Consider the following 19,166-nt stretch of genomic DNA (forward strand, 5'->3'; position numbering starts at 1 on the left):
CAGACATCTATAAAAGAAATATCCAGAATAGGAAAAGCAAAGACACAATGCCGCTTGGTGAACGCCAGGTGCAGAGGGTAGAGGGCAACGCGGAGTACTTGCTTAATGGGTACAGATTTTCATTTTGAAATAATCAAGTGTTTGGGAACAAGACTGAAGTACACATTAAGCAATACTAATCTGAAAATCTGAAATCCAAAATACTCCCAAATCCATAACTTCTGGACTGCTGGTGTAACAGCACAAGATGGAAACTGCACAACCAGTCTCTTGTGACAGATTGTAATCAAAATACAGGTGGTCCGAACAATTTGTGTAAATTACCTTCAGCCTGGGATACAAGGTAGATATGAAACATAAATGAGCAGGATATGTTTTGTGTTTAAATTCAAGACCCATTACCAGGATACTTCAATATGCACACGCAAATGTTCTAAAATTCCAAAAAAAATCTTCCAAAAAAATACCTCCCAAACACTTCTAGTCCCAAGCGTAAGGGACATGCAACCTGGCAGTAGTTGCAAACATTATTAATACATTAGGTGCCACTGGATTGTTCATTCAAATGGAGAATTTTATGTTATGTGAATATTAGCTCAAAAAAAAAGTGAGTCAGAGGGCAACTTTCTTAATAAGCAGAAAAAGTAGAATTTATTGGAATAGTTAAGTAAAGCTAGGTTATCAGCAATAGGGCACTGACCTGTAGCTTTTAATCCAAAATTATATCTAATATGATTCAATTCAATTTGATTTGTGAGGCTAGAAACAAATAAGTTTGTAATTCTGGGCATCACCACCAGTATTGGAGTGGAGTTTTGTCTCTTTCATGTCTCTGGCCTCTGGTTTAAGAGAATCAAGTTACCTAGAATTGCTTAAGGAAGTAAAAATAGAAAACAGAAGTTATCTAGTCACCAACTTATGTTGTTTTCTTCTTTCAGTCCAATTAGAACTAAGGGATTAAAAATCTATTTTGGTTCTGTTTATGGATGTGAAACTTAAAAAATGCAAGTGGCGTGTGCAGTAGGAGTTTAAAATAGAACAACTTTTTTGGAAAGCAAAGCACCAGAGTGATCAAGCAACAAAAGATGTTTCTGTTTAGTGATCCAGTAATTCAGTTATTGTCCTGTAGAAGCAAGTCAGAATGTGGGGAAACTCTTCAAGATGATTTTTATAAAGAAAAGTGTGTCAGAAGACCAAACATTCAACACAAAGAGAATGTTTAAATCGGCACTGAAAACCAATGGGATGTTGGTCAGCTGTTACATCTGACACTTATAAAATAATGTCTAATTTATAGTACCCACCAGTGAATATGAAGCAATAATAATTTATAATGATTTGGAATTTTAAAAATATGACAACCGTATGATAGAAACATAATCTGCTCACTGTGGTGAGGGAGACGGGAGAGAAGTCTGATAGTGTTTCTTGAGCGGCAGGAGAATAGCTGATACTCTACTTCTACCTTTTTCATAATCTAAATATATAATAGTTAAGAAAATTATCACAAGGTCTCTGCACCGAGCTGTGTGCGATCTAATAACATTTCTCCTCTCAGCAGCCTTTGGAGAAAGGTGCTGTCGTCAGCTCATTTCACAAGTAAAGGAGGTGAGATGTGAGACATGTCGGAGCAGGTGTTGGAGTCTGTCCCAGCCAGTGACATATTCCGCTGTAGGCAGTGCAATTCCAGACCCACATCTCCGCTACGATCCATGTAAAACGTACTGGACGGGCCCGGCGGCGTGGCCTAGCGGCTAAAGTCCTCGCCTTGAACGCCCCAGGATCCCATATGGGCGCCAGTTCTAATCCCGGCAGCTACACTTCCCATCCAGCTCCCTGCTTGTAGCCTGGGAAAGCAGTCGAGGACAGCCCAAAGTCTTGTGACCCTGCACCCGTGTGGGAGACCTGGAAGAGGTTCCTGGTTCCCGGCTTCGGATCGGCACGCACCGGCCATTGCAGCTCACTTGGGGAGTGAATAAATAAATCTTTAAAAAAAAAAACGTACTGGACACAGCGAGTTATGAATTCAACTACAGTACATACTGTTGAGTGAGTGGAGTATGGAATGAGCAGCATTGGATTGTGAACCTGTTATTTTCTCACTCTGTGACTGAGTTGAAATTGCCATGCCTTTTCCATCTTTGCAATAAGGAAACAGAACCTCCCACTTGCCTGATTGTGAACCGTCTGTGTACTTGTAGTTCCATGCATATAAGCCTACAGTATAACTACCATGAGCTAGAGACTATGTGGCTTTTTGAACAAAAGCACATGGGCTTACAAATTAAGCAGATTCAGTTTCAAAAAAATGGTGGATTTTTTTTTAATTAGTTATTTGTTTGAAAGGCAGAGCTGCACAGCTGGAGATAACAAGGGAGAGGGAGAGAGATCTTCAACCTCTGGTTCACTCCCCAAATGACTGCAATGGCCAGAGCTGGGCAATCTGAAGCCATGAGTCTCCAGCTCCTTCCATGTCTCTCACGTGGATGCAGGGGCCCAGGGACTTGGGCCATCCTCTGTTGCTTTTCCAGATGCAATAGCAGGGAGCCGGATCGGTAGTGGAACAGCCAGGACTTGAGCCAGTGCACACATGGAATGTTGGCAGCACAGGTAGCAGCTGTACTAGCTCTGTCACGGTGCTAGCCCCAAGACCCAGGTTTAACTTCCCTGGGCACTCAACCTTCCTGAGCCTCAGTATGGGAATACGCAATGAGAACAGTATGTGAGTATTGGGAGGAGTTCATGAGATCCTTCAAATAAGAGGAAGAAGTGAAGTAACATTCAGTAAATGTTCCTTCTCTTTCTGCTGCACCTTAGCTCACCTGACTTAGCTAAAAAATATTTTATTTATTTGTTTGTTTGTTTGTGAGACAGAAAGAGAAAGAAAGCTCCCATCTGCTGGCCCACTCAATGCCTGCAGTGGTTGGATGTGGCCCATCGTTGGGAACTCAATCCCAGTTTCCCTTGCGGGTGGCAAGAACTCACTTAGTTGAATCATTACCCGTTTCTAGGGTGTGAATTAGCAAGAAGCTGCACACAGGAACCAGAGCTGGCACTTGGGTTCATGCATTCCCCATATAGGATGCAAACCTCTTACCTGGCATCTTAACTGTTAGACCAAACCCCCTGATCTAGCTTTGAGTGCAAAATAACATCAAGGTAGGAAGGACCTTCAAAAAATTCATGGAAAATACATCTGGCCCAGAGCAGTAGCCTAGTGGCTAAAGTCTTTGCCTTGCACATGCCGGGATCCCATATGAGCACTGATTCTAATCCTAGCAGCCCCGCTTCCCATCCAGCTCCCTGCTTATGGCCCGGGAAAGCAGTCGAGGACGGCCCAAAGCCTTGGGACCCTACACTCTTGTGGGAAACCCAGAAGAAGCTCTGGCTCCTGGCTTCGGATCGCCTCGGCTCTGGCCGTTGTGGTCACTTAGGGAGTGAATCAGCAGAAGGAAGATCTTCTTCTCTGTCTCTCCTCTCAGTATCTGACTTTCCAATAAAAATAAAATAAATATATATTTTTTAAAAAAGGATAATACATCTTATGAAAAAACTGTGTGTGGACTTAAAAACCCTAGCTAAATATATTTATCTTTAGCTACTTTTCCCTGAACTTTTGAAGTATCCTCATTTGTTTCGTATAAAATAAATATTTACTAAGTAAAGTCTTATAAAGAGTAAAATAAAGCTAACCCAGGGCAATGCAGTGTTACTCAAGTCTCTGTAGAGGGAAATGGATGACGCAAAGGGAGATAATTCTGGGAGAAATGAGGGCAGAGGATAGAGGACTCTTTTTGCCTGGCTTTGCATTCCTAGAAACTTTCTTGACATTTCCAGGGTGCAGCCAAACACCTCGCGGTGGCCTGGAGGACACAGAACTTCTTAATCTTTCATCCTCTCTGTTGTCTTTGAACCCAACCTGGGAAGAGCAGCAGGTGAAGCCTCAGACGAGGCTCAGTGACATATTTTGGTTAAATCTGTCCTAGGAAATGTGTCGTCTAATGTAATACAAATACATGTTCTTAGCTTGACATGTGTTTCTGCTGTTGTCTGTTTTGTGTTGTAAAAAATACCCGCGTGTGGATAGACCCCAAGTGAAGCAGAATCATGTGACTGACAGATCCGAAGAGCATGGCACTGGCACTGGCATCCTGTCAAGGGCACCCTGATTGCATCACAGAATAGCGAAAAAGTACAAAGGAGACCAGCTGTGTGCACAAGGGCACGGGTGGGGACGAGAATGCAGAACCTGGGAGAGATCTGTCAGTCCTTTCATACTAAGATGCTCTCAGAAACAAATCCACTTCTTCCAGACCTGATCCACTCTCTGCTAAGGTAACATGAATGCATTCATGAGGGAGATTTCAGAGTCGAATTGCCTGCCTCTAAGATGAAATTCTGGCACTTGCTGACCCCACACCAAACCACTTCAGCACCACAGCAACATCTTACTGCCCATGCATCTGTCTCACGCAATAGATCAAACTCTATACCTCCATGGGTGATTTTGGGGAAAAGTCTTGAGAAAGTTGATATAGAATGGATGAAATCCGCAGCCTGAAGTGAGCGCTGGATTGGAGACTGCCGTGTAGGACAGTTAAATGGCACTCCTTGAAGCTGGGTCATTGTTAGTTTGTGCATTGACCACTTCTAATGCACCAACCCTTTCTTTTTTTTTTTTTTAACTTATTTACTTGAAAAATCTGAGTTACAGAAGCAGAGATGGCAGGGAGTCAGGGGGAGCGGGGAGGGAGAGAAACAGACTCGTTCACCCACCAGTCGTTTCATAGGTGGCTGCCATGGCAGAGCTTGGCTGGGTCAAAGCCAGGAGCTTCATCTGGGCCTTCCATCTGGTTAGCAGGGGCCCAAAACACTTGAGCCATTTCCCGATGCTCCACCAAGACCATGATCAAGGGAGCTGCGTCAGCACTGAGGCAACGGGGCATGAAATGCCCTGATTGTAGGCCATTGCTTGAAGGCCAATGCCTGATCCTGATTCCCTTTGTTACAGCACAGGTGTGTGTTGGAATCATCATAATACTGATCATATACAACTACTGGTTCCTCTACATCCCCTATTTGACATGGCTTTACTTTGACTGGCAAACCCCAGAGCAAGGAGGCAGAAGGACCGAATGGGTCAGAAGTTGGACTGTTTGGAAGTACTTTAGGGACTATTTTCCAATTCATGTGAGTAAAATTGTTTTGTATTGCTTTCAATGGGGGAAAAGAGTGGGTATTTGTTTTCAACATTTTGTCCCATTCATTGGGTGTATCTCAGTTTGGATTTTGCTATTCTAACAGAGTATCAGAGGCTGGTTAATTTGTTTTTTTATTTTTTTAAAAGATTTATTCATTTTTATTACAGCCAGATATACACAGAGGAGGAGAGACAGAGAGGAAGATCTTCCATCCGATGTTTCACTCCCCTAGTGACCTCAACGGCCGGTGCTGAGCCAATCCGATGCCGGGAACCTGGAACCTCTTCCAGGTCTCCCACACGGGTGCAGTGTCCCAATGCATTGGGCCGTCCTCAACTGCTTTCCCAGGCCACAAGCTTGGAGCTGGATGGGAAGTGGAGCTGCCGGGATTAGAACCGGCACCCATATGGGATCCCGGGGCTTTCCTTAGCCGCTAGGCCACGCCGCCGGGCCCGGAGGCTGGTTAATTTATAAAGAAAGGAAATTTGTCACAGTGCTGGAGGCAGGATAATCCAATGTCAATGTGCCAGCAACAAGCAAAGGCCTTCTTGCTGCAGTATCCCATTGCATAAGCAGAAGAGGGGACCAAATGTATCCTTTAACAGTAGGGAACCCACTCGCACAGTAATGACCTTCATCTGTTCGTCCTGCCTTCATGGTTGGATTACCTTTCATTAGGACACACCTCCCAACGCTGCTGCGTCAGATGCTGTTTGTAACAGCACAGGGAGAAGGCAGCCTGAAGTTTGGCCTGAATTGCTAAATAAACTCTAAGCTAAATTGATAAAATATAGAAGACTGTATATGAAGGAATCTGGGCTTAGAAATTGGGAAATAGCTCCAGTGCAGAGAATTGAAATAAATCATGCTCTATTTCCTGACTCATCATGAATCCTTTTGTTTCTCGTTGGAACCTAATCAGGGGATATTTAATTTATTTTTTATCTCAACATGAATGTGCCCCAGCTCATCAAAACTCAGGGTTTGGATCCAAGTCGCAACTATATATTTGGCTTTCACCCCCACGGAGTTCTTGTGGTTGGAGCCTTTGGAAATTTTTGTACAAATTACTCGGAGTTCAAGGAGCTGTTCCCCGGCTTTACCGCATATCTTCACGTGCTCCCATTTTGGTTCCGGTGCCCTCTCTTCCGGGAATATCTGATGAGTTGTGGTAAGTGAGGGCAGGTCACTTTCTTCAAGCTCTGGGGTGGCGCAAGCACGCAGAACTTTCCCTCCCATGCCCAGCTGGGCACACAGTGTCTTACAGGAATATGCATCCTGTGCCTCTGTCCCTGCTGGCCCTGCACAGGGTCCTGGAAGTGCGAACATCACAGACACTGTGAGGTCAGCATCGCATAGACTGTGCCTTTTTCTCCTGTTCCATATCAGGTATCTGGCATGGTGCCTGACATTTAGTAATGCAATGAAATGCAATGAAAGAACTAATGCATGCATTTTGTTTACTTGGGTGCATGACAAAAAGTCACAGATCAAATAGAGATAAGTCATACTCCTAGAGCAGTGCCCTACATGTTTTTGCGAATAGAAAGTGTCTCCCGTGTGTCTTGGTGGTGGCATAAACTGAGCATATTAAGTGAACTTATTCTTCCCAGATTAAACACAGCTTGATTGAGAAATCAGTCCATTTTACCCTGTCACTCTGAACCAAAGGAAGACTCTTTGGTTAATTAAACCGTAATTCTACCAATTCTGAGGATAAAATTAATATTAAATGCTGTGAATATGTTATGTAAATGTGTACAGAAGTCTAAGCTTTTGTTAATAGTTCTGCTTTCAACTGAAGAGGCTCAATGTATTTGGTTTTCCAACTACAATTGGAAATTGTATTGTTGGCTAATCATGATACAGTAACCTAAGAAGTACCTTACATTTATGAAGGTTTTGTGAGTTATTTATTACCATTTTTGCAGTTTTGCATTTCTTGGATATAAAGAGAAGTGAATGTTCTGTTTATGAAACATTTTAATTTCAGGATCAGTAAATGACATTTGGGGACAGAGTTGTCCATAATTTTTTAGATTTTCATTAGTTCCTATTCATCACTCAGGTCACTGTTATAATTATGTGTCTGGCAGAAAAACCACTGAGTAGCAAGGGGCCAGGGTCCACAGCTGGGCATTCAAGTTCTGTTTATTAGCTCACAAGCAACTCCTGGCAGTCTGTATTAGAGGGTGTACTAGAGGCAACAATTTACATCCCGAATGCCCAAAAGGTCCTGCATGTGGCCTCTAGAGGGCGCACTAGCTTCCTCAAACTACCAAAGTGTCGGAGGGAAGCGTCCTCCTTGGTTTGTATATGTCGGATTTGGATTTGATAAAAGGAGGAAAACTAAAGAGAAATGTTAAAATTTTCAAAACAGTGTGGAAATATGTTTACAGAAAAGTCTTTGCCACAGGTGAGTTGGAGGATTAGAATTGACAGCAGGTGAATCAGATCCATGGTACAGGAGATTTACGTGAGCTCCTCTCCATGGCCTAACAAACTTAGTGACTCCCAGCACCGGTCTCCATGGTCATTGCCATTTACTATATCTGACGTTTCAGATGAAACTTGTCGACCATCACTGACTTATCACATCATTAAATCCTTCCCTTTGCTATAGCCTATTTTTAAAGATTATATTTATTTTTATTGCAAAGTCAGGTATTCAGAGAGGAGGAGAGACAGAGAGGAAGATCGTCCATCTGATGATTCACTCCCCAAGTGGCCACAACAGCTGGTGCTGCGCTGATCCGAAGCCAGGAGCCAGGAGCTTGTTCCAGGTCTCCCACGCAGATACAGTATCCCAAGGCGCTGGGCCGTCCTCGGATTGTTTTCCCAGGCAACAAGCTGGGAGCTGGATGGGAAGTGAGGCCACCAGGATTAGAACTGGCGCCCATATGAGGTTCTGACACTTGCAAAGTGAGGACTTTAGCCACTAGGTTACTGCTCTGGGCCCTGTCATTATTTTATTTATTATTTATTTTAAATTTATTTGAAAGCTAGATTTACAGAAAGGAAAAGAGAGAGACCTTTCCATCCATCAATACACTCCTTAAATGGCCACAACGCCCAGAACCCAGCTGATCTGAAGCTGGGAGCCAAGAGCTCCCTCTGGGTCCCTCACATGGGTACAGGCGCCCTAGGGCTGGAGTCATCCTTAAGGCTACTTTCCAAAGCCACAAGCAGGAAGCTGAATTGGAACTGGAGCAGCTGGGACACAAACCAGCACCCATCTGGGCCACTGGCACCACTAGGTAGCCTGTTGAACTGGCACACTGATCCCAGCAATACCATCATTTTTATCAGCCTCTAGAGCAGTAACTGGCATCCAGTAGGTGCTTATTTAATAAATACATCTGGATTAGTGAATGAGTGCCTGGTCAGCATGGCGGCGAAGAGGGGGAACACATCTGGTAGACGTCGATGTTTCTGATTTGAGTGACTGGATAGGAGATGGCTTTGTTTACCTCGATAGGTAATGTAGGAAAGGCACCACTTTGAGGGAGAATTTGACGCACTGTGCTTGGGGACATGCAGTTTGAGGTACCTTTGGTCTGTCAAGGTAGAAGTTCTTTAGGATCATTCAAAATGTAGGCCCAAAAGTTGAAGAGGAGTATCTCCCAGGAGATGGAACTGGAAGAAGTCAGCACACACTGGTGACAGTTGGGTCTTTGGCACATATCAGGTTAGAAGACAAGATGAGGAAGGTGAAATTGCAGTGTCCAGGGGCGAAGTGGCCAGACGCAAGCTTGGAGAAGATGCGTCTGGAAACCAGGGGCAGAGATGGTGCCTCTCAGCTCCCACCCAAGACATGCAGAGCAGAACAGCATGCCTTAAATCGATAAAGTTCAGACCAGGCCAGCTCAGGCTCCCAGAGTGCAGCGCCCTCTGCCTGGTCCTAGGAGAGTAGTCGGTCATTTAGAATCCTGAATCATGCTATGATTCCACAATGATAACAACATGTCGTAAAATTCACATGCCATTTCCTTTGAAAGAGGAAACGTGCTGTGCTGTATAAAGCCTAACACATTCTGTTACGACTTTAAACAACTGGACAGACGTCAGAATGGGAGGAAACATGCAAGATGTTGAAAGGCAATTATCGGGCCCAGCGGCGTGGCCTAGCGGCTAAAGTCCTCACCTTGAAAGCCCCAGGATCCCATATGGGCGCCGGTTCTAATCCCGGCAGCTCCACTTCCCATCCAGCTCCCTGCTTGTGGCCTGGGAAAGCAGTTGAGGACGGCCCAATGCACTGGGACCCTGCACCCGTGTGGGAGACCCAGAAGAGGTTCCAGGTTCCAGGTTCCTGGCTTCGGATCGGCGCAGCATCGGCCCATTGCGGCTCACTTGGGGAGTGAATCATCGGATTCACTCTGTCTCTGTCTCTCCTCCTCTGTGTATATCTGGCTGTAATAAAAATGAATAAATCTTTTTAAAAAAAAAAAGAAAGGCAATTATCAGCAAAATGCTGGCCATTTGTTTTTTCTATTTTTGTCTTTGTTCTGTGTTCTTCCTCCAAGAGTCTATACTTGATAGAAATTCTGTGCAGAGTCTTTAGAGCTGTTTTCACATGCAAAAGTCTGATATACAAACTGACCAAGAATGTGACTATTTAAAACGGATAATTCGTCAAACTCAGATGATACATCTTGGAACTGTGAGGAAATCTGGCAAATGATCTATGTTATTTATCAAGTGTCTGAGTTTTTGAGACCATTATAAATCCTGATGTGGTCAACAAAAACCCACATGGGACCTCTGAAAACATGCTGTTACGTGTTCGAAGCATCCTGAAGCTTCTCGGAGGACATATTTGTGGTTCTACCAAGGCTCTGCCAGGATAATGCTCATGCCCACCACCTGCAGCTGTGTAGACGCTGTGCAGAACAACCCCGTGCTGGGCAATATGAACCATTTACTTCCTGTGCAACGTGAGTGGAATCTTAATGCTCAGCAGTGCAAAACCAACTAATGAGTGGTAGACTAGTTAAGATGAAGCAATGTTTTAAACACCTAACACATTACCCACCAAAATGTCAGTTCTTAATAAGGAAGGTTTGGCTGTGCAAAAACTGTAAACTTGCAAAGTTCTCCAAACGTGAGAAGTATAGAGAATTTTGTGAAATTTTCATTGTTATTGTAGAATATTGTAATTCATGTTTTAATGTTTAAAGGAAGATGGTCAGTTACATTGTTCTGTTCATGAAGGACCAGTGTCTGTTTCCAAGAGAAGTGTGTCCTACGTGCTGAGCAGGCAGGGAGGTGGGAACATATCAGTGATCGTCCTCGGGGGAGCCGAAGAGTCGCTGGATGCCCACCCTGGGAAATTCACGCTGTTCATTCGCCAACGGAAAGGCTTCATTAAAATTGCTTTGACCCACGGGTAGGTGTATTTTCATTTTGGAGTGACTGGGTTGGGAAAATGAAAACATTATTAAATGAACAAAAAGAAATAACACAAATTTTCTAGCCCTATAGACAGATCTTATAATAAAAATAGGAGTGGGCATTCCCAGGGAATGGAATTCCCTACAAATGGAGCTCAATGCCACAACACCCAGCAGTTATATTTAACTTCAAGAGGCCAATATACAGCAGTGAGAAACAAAATCTTATATATGCGATGTTGATTTCCAACCAAATGAGCGATGACCAAACCTATAGTTGAATGCTTCCTAGGATCTGCAGAATAAACTGCCACCAGTTCCTTGCTGCCTGAGATTCCTTGCCCAAAGGATTTCAATTATAATGCAGTTTCAATGTGCGGAGCATGAAGTTAGCAATACGGGAATTTGGGATTTTTTTAAAAAGAATTTATTGCAAATGTCAGTTGGGCAGAATAAATTATTTCAATCCTTTTCATTTAAAATTCCTGTTCTTCACCTTTGTTACTTGTAGGGCCTATTTGGTCCCTGTGTTTTCCTTTGGTGAAAATGAACTGTTTAAACAAGTTAGCAACCCCGAAGGCTCATGGCTTCGAACTGTTCAGGAGAGACTGCAGAAGATCATGGGGTTTGCTTTGCCACTGTTTCACGCCAGAGGAGTTTTTCAGTACAGCTTTGGTATAATACCCTATAGGAAGCCCATCAACACTGTTGGTATGTACATAAAATGGATAAAAACCGTTACCTTAACAATGTTGATCGCTGTTGACTGAGGAGATCATACAGGAGAAGTGGCTTGCAAATGATAATCCTGTTGATGCTATTTGAGCTTCATTTACAGCATGCCTTTTATTTATGAAATAATAACTATTTTCCATTTGAATAGCAATTGATTACTTTCTGGAACACTGCTATTGAATTACAGGTACAATCCAATAGTGTTTCTATGATGAATATTTCTTTGTGCCATAAAATGAGAGCATGCATAGTAATTTCTTGAGGAACAGGTTACTGTGGAGTGTACTAACACATGAAAACTTCTCCACAGTAGATGTCTTCATCATGGCCAGTTCATGTAGGCAGCAGTTTCTATAGCAAAAGCATTTTTTTGTTGTTGTTGCAACTTGCTATATTAGTGCACATTGTGATATCTAATATTTTAAAAAGTTGCATGTTCGGAAGATTGAGATGCGGAGAGTTGGGTGAACCTCATGTTGATAAAAGGACAGAGGAGGGAATAATTGTCTTCGCAGATTGTAAAGAGTCAGCTAAAAATGAGGAAATGTGGAGCTGCAGCAGAATAACCGTAACTGTGTACTTTACACGGAGCTGGAAGTCATTTTTTCCATGTGTACTTATTAAGTGAAGGTTTAGTGTAGTCCAAAACACTTTAAGGGCCCTTTCCTTAGGACAGGATTTTACTACTATCGGTTTTTAAGAGCTTTGCATTTCACACACAATCAAATGCTATATTTTTAATGTTGTATCTAACTTACATGGAATATTTGAAGCCTGTATATTAGTTAGTACAGCAAGAATATTGATACTTAGTTTTCAGTTGTATTTTTCAAAATTAACTAGCTACATTCCCTTGACAGAGTGTTACTTAATAACTTTTGGTATCTTAGGTGCAAATTTATATTGTTGAATTTGAGGGGGGACAGTATAAAGGAATGTGAGTTATTCTGGAACTGAAAGTTCAGGTAAGTACTGTCATGAAATAGCTTATAATTGTTGAATGCAAGTATATTTTATAGCATTTAATGATTACAGTTATCACCTGATTGAGTTAAGGGGTTTTTGTTTTGTTTTGGGCAATCAAGTCATTTGCCATTGAATAGATGCAGAGTTAGCTCCGCTGACAAAATAGTAAAATGGTAAGGTCAGATGGAATTATTGAGTCTGTGTAACTGGAACAATTTAAAGACTGTTTTCATCACTGCCTTTCCAATGTTTCTCTTAAAAAGACTCAGAATGAAGGGGGATTTCTCTAATTACACTTCCACCACAGGCAACTAAGGCAGATCCTAGTGTGTGTCCCAGTATCATTTGTAACCCTTAAAAGTCAAGTTTACGCATGTGCATTCCTGAGACGCAGCTGTCATGATCTTAGGGTTGGTCTAGCCGTAGGAGTCACATGCGCTTGCCCAGCCCCATTTGTGAAGCAAGATGATGTGTACTTAAGGGTTTTTGTTTACTTGAAATCACATGAGGCCAGAATATTCACAGCTATACAACAAAGTAAAGCTATGTAGCCGTCAGATGTCACAAGAGAACAAACCACAAGTGATACTGAAACACTGTTCTGAGCTCTGTCCATTTCTCTTTTAAACCTAAGCACTTGAAACCTCAAGTTCTTTGATGGCTTTGAGTTCCCCCTGCCCCGCCCTAGGAAGGACTCGGCACCTTCCAGAATAGCGGGTTATTTGGCAGCCCCTCTGCCCTCCTTCTCCTTAACTACGACTTCGTTGAAGTCACCCACAGCATTGGTCTGGTTCCCCTTAAGTTACCACTTCAGCGGTCACTCAGCATTCACAGCAGCCCAGGGTCTACAGTGCGTCTGCTGTTTCCCTCACGCTTCAACAATGAACTCAACCACGATTGTCACATGCATGTCTGCACACCACTTTTCTAGACCCAACATTTGCTATGTTTTTGTGACAGCTTTTTCCTCTTCTCTCTTGTTCTCTTGTTCTTTATCTCTGTCCATCCCTCCATCTGTCCTTCCCTCCCTCCATCTCCCTCTCTCTCCCTCTCTTGGTCCCCCTCTCCTCTGTGTGTGTGTGTAATAAATACACTTCTATGTCATCTCAGAAGTGTTCAGTGAGTGTACACATGATGGCCTTTGGCTTCTGATTACTTTTGTATATAAGTATACAAAAAAGTATACTTTTGTAATACGAAAGTATACTTTTGTATATATCTTAAGAGGTGTTTCCTTCTGCCATGTCAGTACCGTTAAGGAGAATTAACACTGACTGACTGTGATGTAGCAGAGAAGAAACCAGCCGGGGTGTCCACATCCTGTATCGAGAGAGCCTGGGATCAAGTCCCAGCTTCACCTGGAAGGCCAGCTTCCTTCTAGTCATGGCCTGGGAGGCAGCAGGTGCTTAACCCCTGGCCTCCAGGTGGGAGGCAAACGCCGAGTTCTCCTGGTTGTGGGTTTGGCCCTGGCCCCGCTGTTTCTGACATTTGGGGGATGAACCAACAGATAGGCACTCTCTGTATCTTCTAATTCTTTCCATCTCTGATTCTCCAAGAAGTAAAAATAAAGTAAAAAAAAAGGCTATAGTTTATGTTCACATTTGACTGTCACAGTAGTGTTTCATTGTTGTTGCTGGGTTTTTTAAAAAGATTTATTTATTTACTTACTTATTTATTTATTTATTTATTTATCTATTTTAAGATTTATTCATTTTATTACAAAGTCAGATATACAGAGAGGAGGAGAGACAGAGAGGAAGATCTTCCGTCCGATGATTCACTCCCCAAGTGAGCCGCAACGGCCGGTACGTGCCAATCCGAAGCTGGGAACCAGGAACCTCCTCCGGGTCTCCCACATGGGTGCAGGGTCCCAGTGCACTGGGCTGTCCTGGACTGCTTTCCCAGGCCACAAGCAGGGAGCTGGATGGGAAGTGGAGCCGCTGGGATTAGAACCAGCACCCATATGGGATCCTGGGGCGTTCAAGGCAAGGACTTTAGCAGCTAGGTCACGCCGCAGGGCCCCCATTTGCCTTCTTTAAGCTGGACTAGTTCTTCATCCCCTCTCTGTCTCTCTGAGATGATGAGAACTGGTGAGGAGTACGGAATGTTCTGGCATGTTACACCATGGCTGTTTCAGTCATGTTTAGTTATCCATTGATAACTGGCCGGAATCAGTGATTAGGGTCATGGTTGCAAGCGGGTGTCTTTCTAACTGCAGTTTTCCTAGTGTGCTTTATTCGTTGGTATGTTACCATGGATATGGCATTTCCCGCTGCTAGGTTAGTTAAAGTCTGGATGCCCAGCTAACCTTATCAGGTGTATTTGCATGTGAAAGAGGGCTCGGACCTATCAGAACTAGTCAAGCCTGTCTGCTGATCTGAATGTGTTTGCTTCACTTTTATTCTGATAACAACTGAAAAATATAAAACTAACAAACAAAAAAACCAGTGCCATTACAAGATCTTTTCCGTAGTAAGTCTGCCGGGAAACTTTGGGCAGACTTGTACTCATGTTAAAAAGGATGTACGGAAGGAACTCCTGGGGTTTGTGGCCTCTGGGTGGCTTTAATGTTTCATTCATGTTCCCTAAGCCTCAGCTTTATGAACCACAAAGGAGAAGCTAAGTGTAATTGTTTTATCTTCTGTCATGTTATTCTGAAGATTAAGTTTCCTGATTCCTGGGACAGCCTGCTGTTCCTGGTGCTGGGATGATGCGGGTCAGAGCACAGAGCCGGAGCCTTCCTGCCTAGCTGGCTGGGAGCCTTTGTCCCCATCCAAAATGTTAGTCTGAATAAGATCATGGGGACATAAGCAGGCAAATGCAGATTGGAGGACATTGTACCAAACAACTGCCTGGACTCTTTAAACACAACCCACAATGTCATGAAAGACAAAAATGAGGTTGTATTCAGAGACACACTGCTATTGTAGACTGAGGAAAAACATAAATGGTATTATTGAGATAACTGATCCAGTTTCAGTGTGGATTGAGTTCACAATAATACTCTGTCGAAGTTAGTATCACAATGGTATCGTCACACAGGATGCTGTTCTTGGGCAATGTGAAAATAGTTAGGGATGATTCGCTTGATCGAATCTTTGATTGCATAACTTAATTTAAAATGGTTCTACGGAAGTTTGATTAATAATGGATATGCTGGGCTAGCAAACTAATCCTGGCTCAACAAACTGACCCTCCGCTTGGCAGTGCCAGCATCCCACACAGGTGCAGATTCCAATCCCATTGGTCCGTTTCAGACACAGCTCTCTGCTTACGTACGGCGTGGGAAAGGAGTGGAGGATGTGGGAGAGGTGCCTGTTTCCTGGCTGTGGATTGGCTCGGCTCCAGCTGTTGCAGCGATTTGGGGAATGAACCATTGGCTGGAAGATCTCTCGCTTTCTCTTTGTCTCTCCCTCTCTTTCTTTGTCTCTCCCTCTCTCTCTTTGTCTCTTCTCTCTGTAAGTCTGCCTTGATAAATGAAAAAAAAAAAAAAGAAGAAATGAACATGCTGTATGTGCATATATAGAGAATGCTAGAGATTGATGAGCCTAGAAGTGGCATGCAAATGCTCATTGCCTTGCTCTGTCTAAATATGAAGTTTTGAAAAAAAAATTTTTTTTTTAATTTGAGAAAGAGTGAGAGTGAGTGAGATAAGAAAAAAATGCCCATCTACCGGTTCACTCCCAAATGCCTGTAGCAGCTGGGGCTGCACCAAGACAGAGCCGAGAGCGAGGAACTGCCCCCCAGGAGCCAGGGACCTGACTGCCCATGCCTCCACCTGCTGCTCACGGGGAGGAAGTCAGGATGGAGACCGGAACTGAGACTGGAACCCAGGCACTCTAAGGTGGAGTATGGGATCCCAGGGACAGCTCGACTGCTAAGCACATCAAGCCGGCTCTCCTGATGCCTCTGAAATTTAAAAAGGAGGGAAAGGGGATTGATTTTATTTAGATAAAGCTGATTTTAAACCATAAGAGACCAAAGTTGTCCATTATATATATATTTAAGATTTATTTATTTTTATTGGAAAAGCAGATAAACCAAGAAAGGGAGAGACAGAGAGAAAGATCCGTCCAATGATTCACATCCCAAGCAGGCACAGTGGCTGGAGCTGCGCCAATCCAAAGCCAGGAGCTTCTTCCAGGTCTCCCACATGGGAGCAGGGTCCCAAAGCTTTGGGCCGTCCTCAACTGCCTTCCCAGGCCACAAGCAGGGAGCTGGATGGGACGTAGAGCTGCCGGGATCAGGACTGGCGCCTATATGGGGTTCTGGCACTTGCAAGGCTAGGACTTTAGCTGCTAGGCTACCACGCTAGGCCCATTATATTTTAAGTCATTTTTTCCTGTTGGGAAGACTAAGGAATGTTTGGAAATTACGAAAAAAGAAGGGAGACTTAATTGGAGTTTTAATTGTAAAATTGAAGAGATTTTGAAATACTAATCATGTTAAGGGAATTAGGACGATGTTGTAGGGGAGACAAAATTCTACTTCTGTAATCTCAAAGTCTCTGGCGAGGCCTGAAACTTCAATCGCCTGGACTCAGGAGCCTCAGGAAAACACACTGGTTGTCCCAGGTCATGGAGGGAGCCTCCACGGCCTGGCTCAGTCCCACCTGTTGAGGGATTTGGGGGAGTGAACCAGTGGATGGGTAATCTGTTTGTCTTTGTCTCTGTGTGGCTGTCTCACTCTCTGCCTCCGGCCTAAGAGTTTATATGCCATGTGAGACAAGGAAAGGCAGGTGTGGAAAACAAATCCGTGGGGAGAGTAAGGGAAGGTTAGTGAGTTCAAGGGCTGAAGGGGTTTCTCTCAGCTTGACTCTCCTTTTCTGGCTCTGCTAAGAATGTTTCCTCCTGGGATAGAGAGGGCGTCTTTTATGTAGGAGTTCCACATTCTGTTTCCGGAAGGAGAGAGAATTCAGAATGCCCTTCTTGCACTGCAGATTGACCCTCTATGACATCTTTACGCTCAACCTGCTACCTGTTGGCAGTTTTGGGGCAGCTCGATGCAAGCAACACTTCAGCGCATGGTACCAGCACTCCATGGATGTTCATGAGTGAGTGCGTGTGTAATTCTATATGGCATACAGGTGCAACACACACGCACGTGGAACCCTGGGTATCTTTTGAGTCTTCCCTTGGGTTTCATCTGGGTCCAGTGGGTCTGCTCTCCACCAACTCGCGCGGCCACATGCTGCTGTGTGTGAGAAATCCTGAGAATGAAGGATCTGCGTGAGACCATCAGAGCGGAGAAGCCGTGGTCTCTGGCACTGCAGAGTTAGACAGCAGAGACATTTTTATTCTGAAAGGTCTACTCTTTGCCTCCATGAAAAGAAATGAATACCCGTTTCCAAGCCCTCTCTTTCCAGGTATCCCAGGGCTCATGGAAGCAGCTCTTCCCTCATCTCAAGTAACAATAGCCCAGCACTCTAAACCGGGGTGACTGCTATGTAAGGCACTGATCTGGAACTTTTGGGTAGAGTGCAAAAATAGACCAGTGGAGCACAGCAGCTATAAAAAGCAGCAAAGCATAAACAAAGGCTCTGACTCCTGACTGTGCTGCAAGTGGGTGCTGGCTGATTTTTTCCAGGGCAAGGCATTTTACAAAGGCAGTGTTATGCAGCTGCCTTTTTCCCCTTTGTGTTCTAAAATGAGTATTTTTGCAGCAGTTTGAAGGGTCCAGGACCTTTCAACTACTTCTGATTTGCAGTAAGTAGGTACAGAACAATTTCAGATGGCTCTTTTTGCCTCATCCTGGAAGCACTGGAAGTAGGTGGGGCAGGGATGCTGCTAGCCTGGCTGAATGAATGAGAAACTTGAATTTTAGTGATGGGTACAGCTGGAATACGATGGAGCTTATAACACACTGGTCTATGGTGTGAACTGAGGGCTCGGGGCTAGGCTGAGGGAAGCCTGAGATTGGACTGGCCTAGGCTGCGGGAGGCCTGGGATTGGAAAGGAGAGGGACCACAGTGCTGATCGGACCCTCCTCTGTTGGTGCAGCAGGAGGAATGTGGTTGCCTCAGCATCCTCAGCTCACAGCTTTTGTTCAAAACCCATTTCCCAACTTTCCCATTTCTTTCGTTTAAAAAATTATTTATTTATCAGAAAGGCCGATTTACAGGCCCGGCGGCGTGGCCTAGTTGCTAGAGTCCTCGCCTTGGGAGCCCCGGGATCCCAGGTGGGCGTCGGTTCTAGTCCCAGCAGCTCCACTTCCCATCCAGCTCCCTGCTTGTGGTCTGGGAAAGCAGTCCAGGACGGCCCAAGGATTTGGGACACTGCACCCGCGTAGGAGACCCGGAGGAGGTTCCTGGTTCCCGGCTTCGGATCGGCGCGCACCGACCGTTGCGGCTCACTTGGGGGGTGAGTCATCGGATGGAGGATCTTCCTCTCTGTCTCTTCTCCTCTCTGTATATCTGACTTTGTAATAAAATTAATAAACCTTTATATAAAAAAAAAGAAAGGTTGATTTAAAGAGAATGAGAAATGAGAGAAAGATCTTCCATCTACTGGTTCGTTTCCCAAATGGCCACACTGGCCACTGCTGAGCCAATCCAAAGCCAGAAGCCAGGAGTTGGTTCTGTGTGTCTCATGCGAGTGCAAGGCCCAAGGACTTGGGCCATCTTCTGCTGCCTTCCCAGGCCACAAGCAGGGAGCTGGATTGGAAATGGAGCAGTCAGGACATGAACTGGTGCCTATATGGGATCCCAGGTTCTTGCAAGGTGGAGATTTAGCCATTGAATTGTCGCCTCAGGCTCAGTTTGACATTTCTGACACTTGCTCTTCAGCTTCACAACATTTTCTCTTGACTTACTCCTTCGCTTTTCTGTGGCCCAATATTCCCAATGTTTAAAAGACAGTGTGGCTGCTTTGTTAGA

At 44.3% G+C, this 19,166-nt stretch overlaps 1 protein-coding gene across 1 annotated transcript in view; it reads left to right on the plus strand.

Moving 5' to 3' along the window:
- MOGAT1 (monoacylglycerol O-acyltransferase 1) overlaps nt 1–19,166 on the plus strand; it is a 34,570-nt gene that overhangs the window by 12,681 nt on the left and 2,723 nt on the right. The window contains exons 2-5 of the mRNA XM_004576777.4: nt 5,012–5,190; nt 6,168–6,372; nt 10,413–10,587; nt 11,103–11,302. Of these exons, the coding sequence (XP_004576834.2) occupies nt 5,012–5,190; nt 6,168–6,372; nt 10,413–10,587; nt 11,103–11,302 (759 nt within the window). The remainder of the gene's footprint in view (nt 1–5,011; nt 5,191–6,167; nt 6,373–10,412; nt 10,588–11,102; nt 11,303–19,166) is intronic.

Source organism: Ochotona princeps, chromosome 5 (genome assembly GCF_030435755.1).
Source record: "Ochotona princeps isolate mOchPri1 chromosome 5, mOchPri1.hap1, whole genome shotgun sequence".
Lineage (NCBI taxonomy): Eukaryota > Metazoa > Chordata > Mammalia > Lagomorpha > Ochotonidae > Ochotona > Ochotona princeps.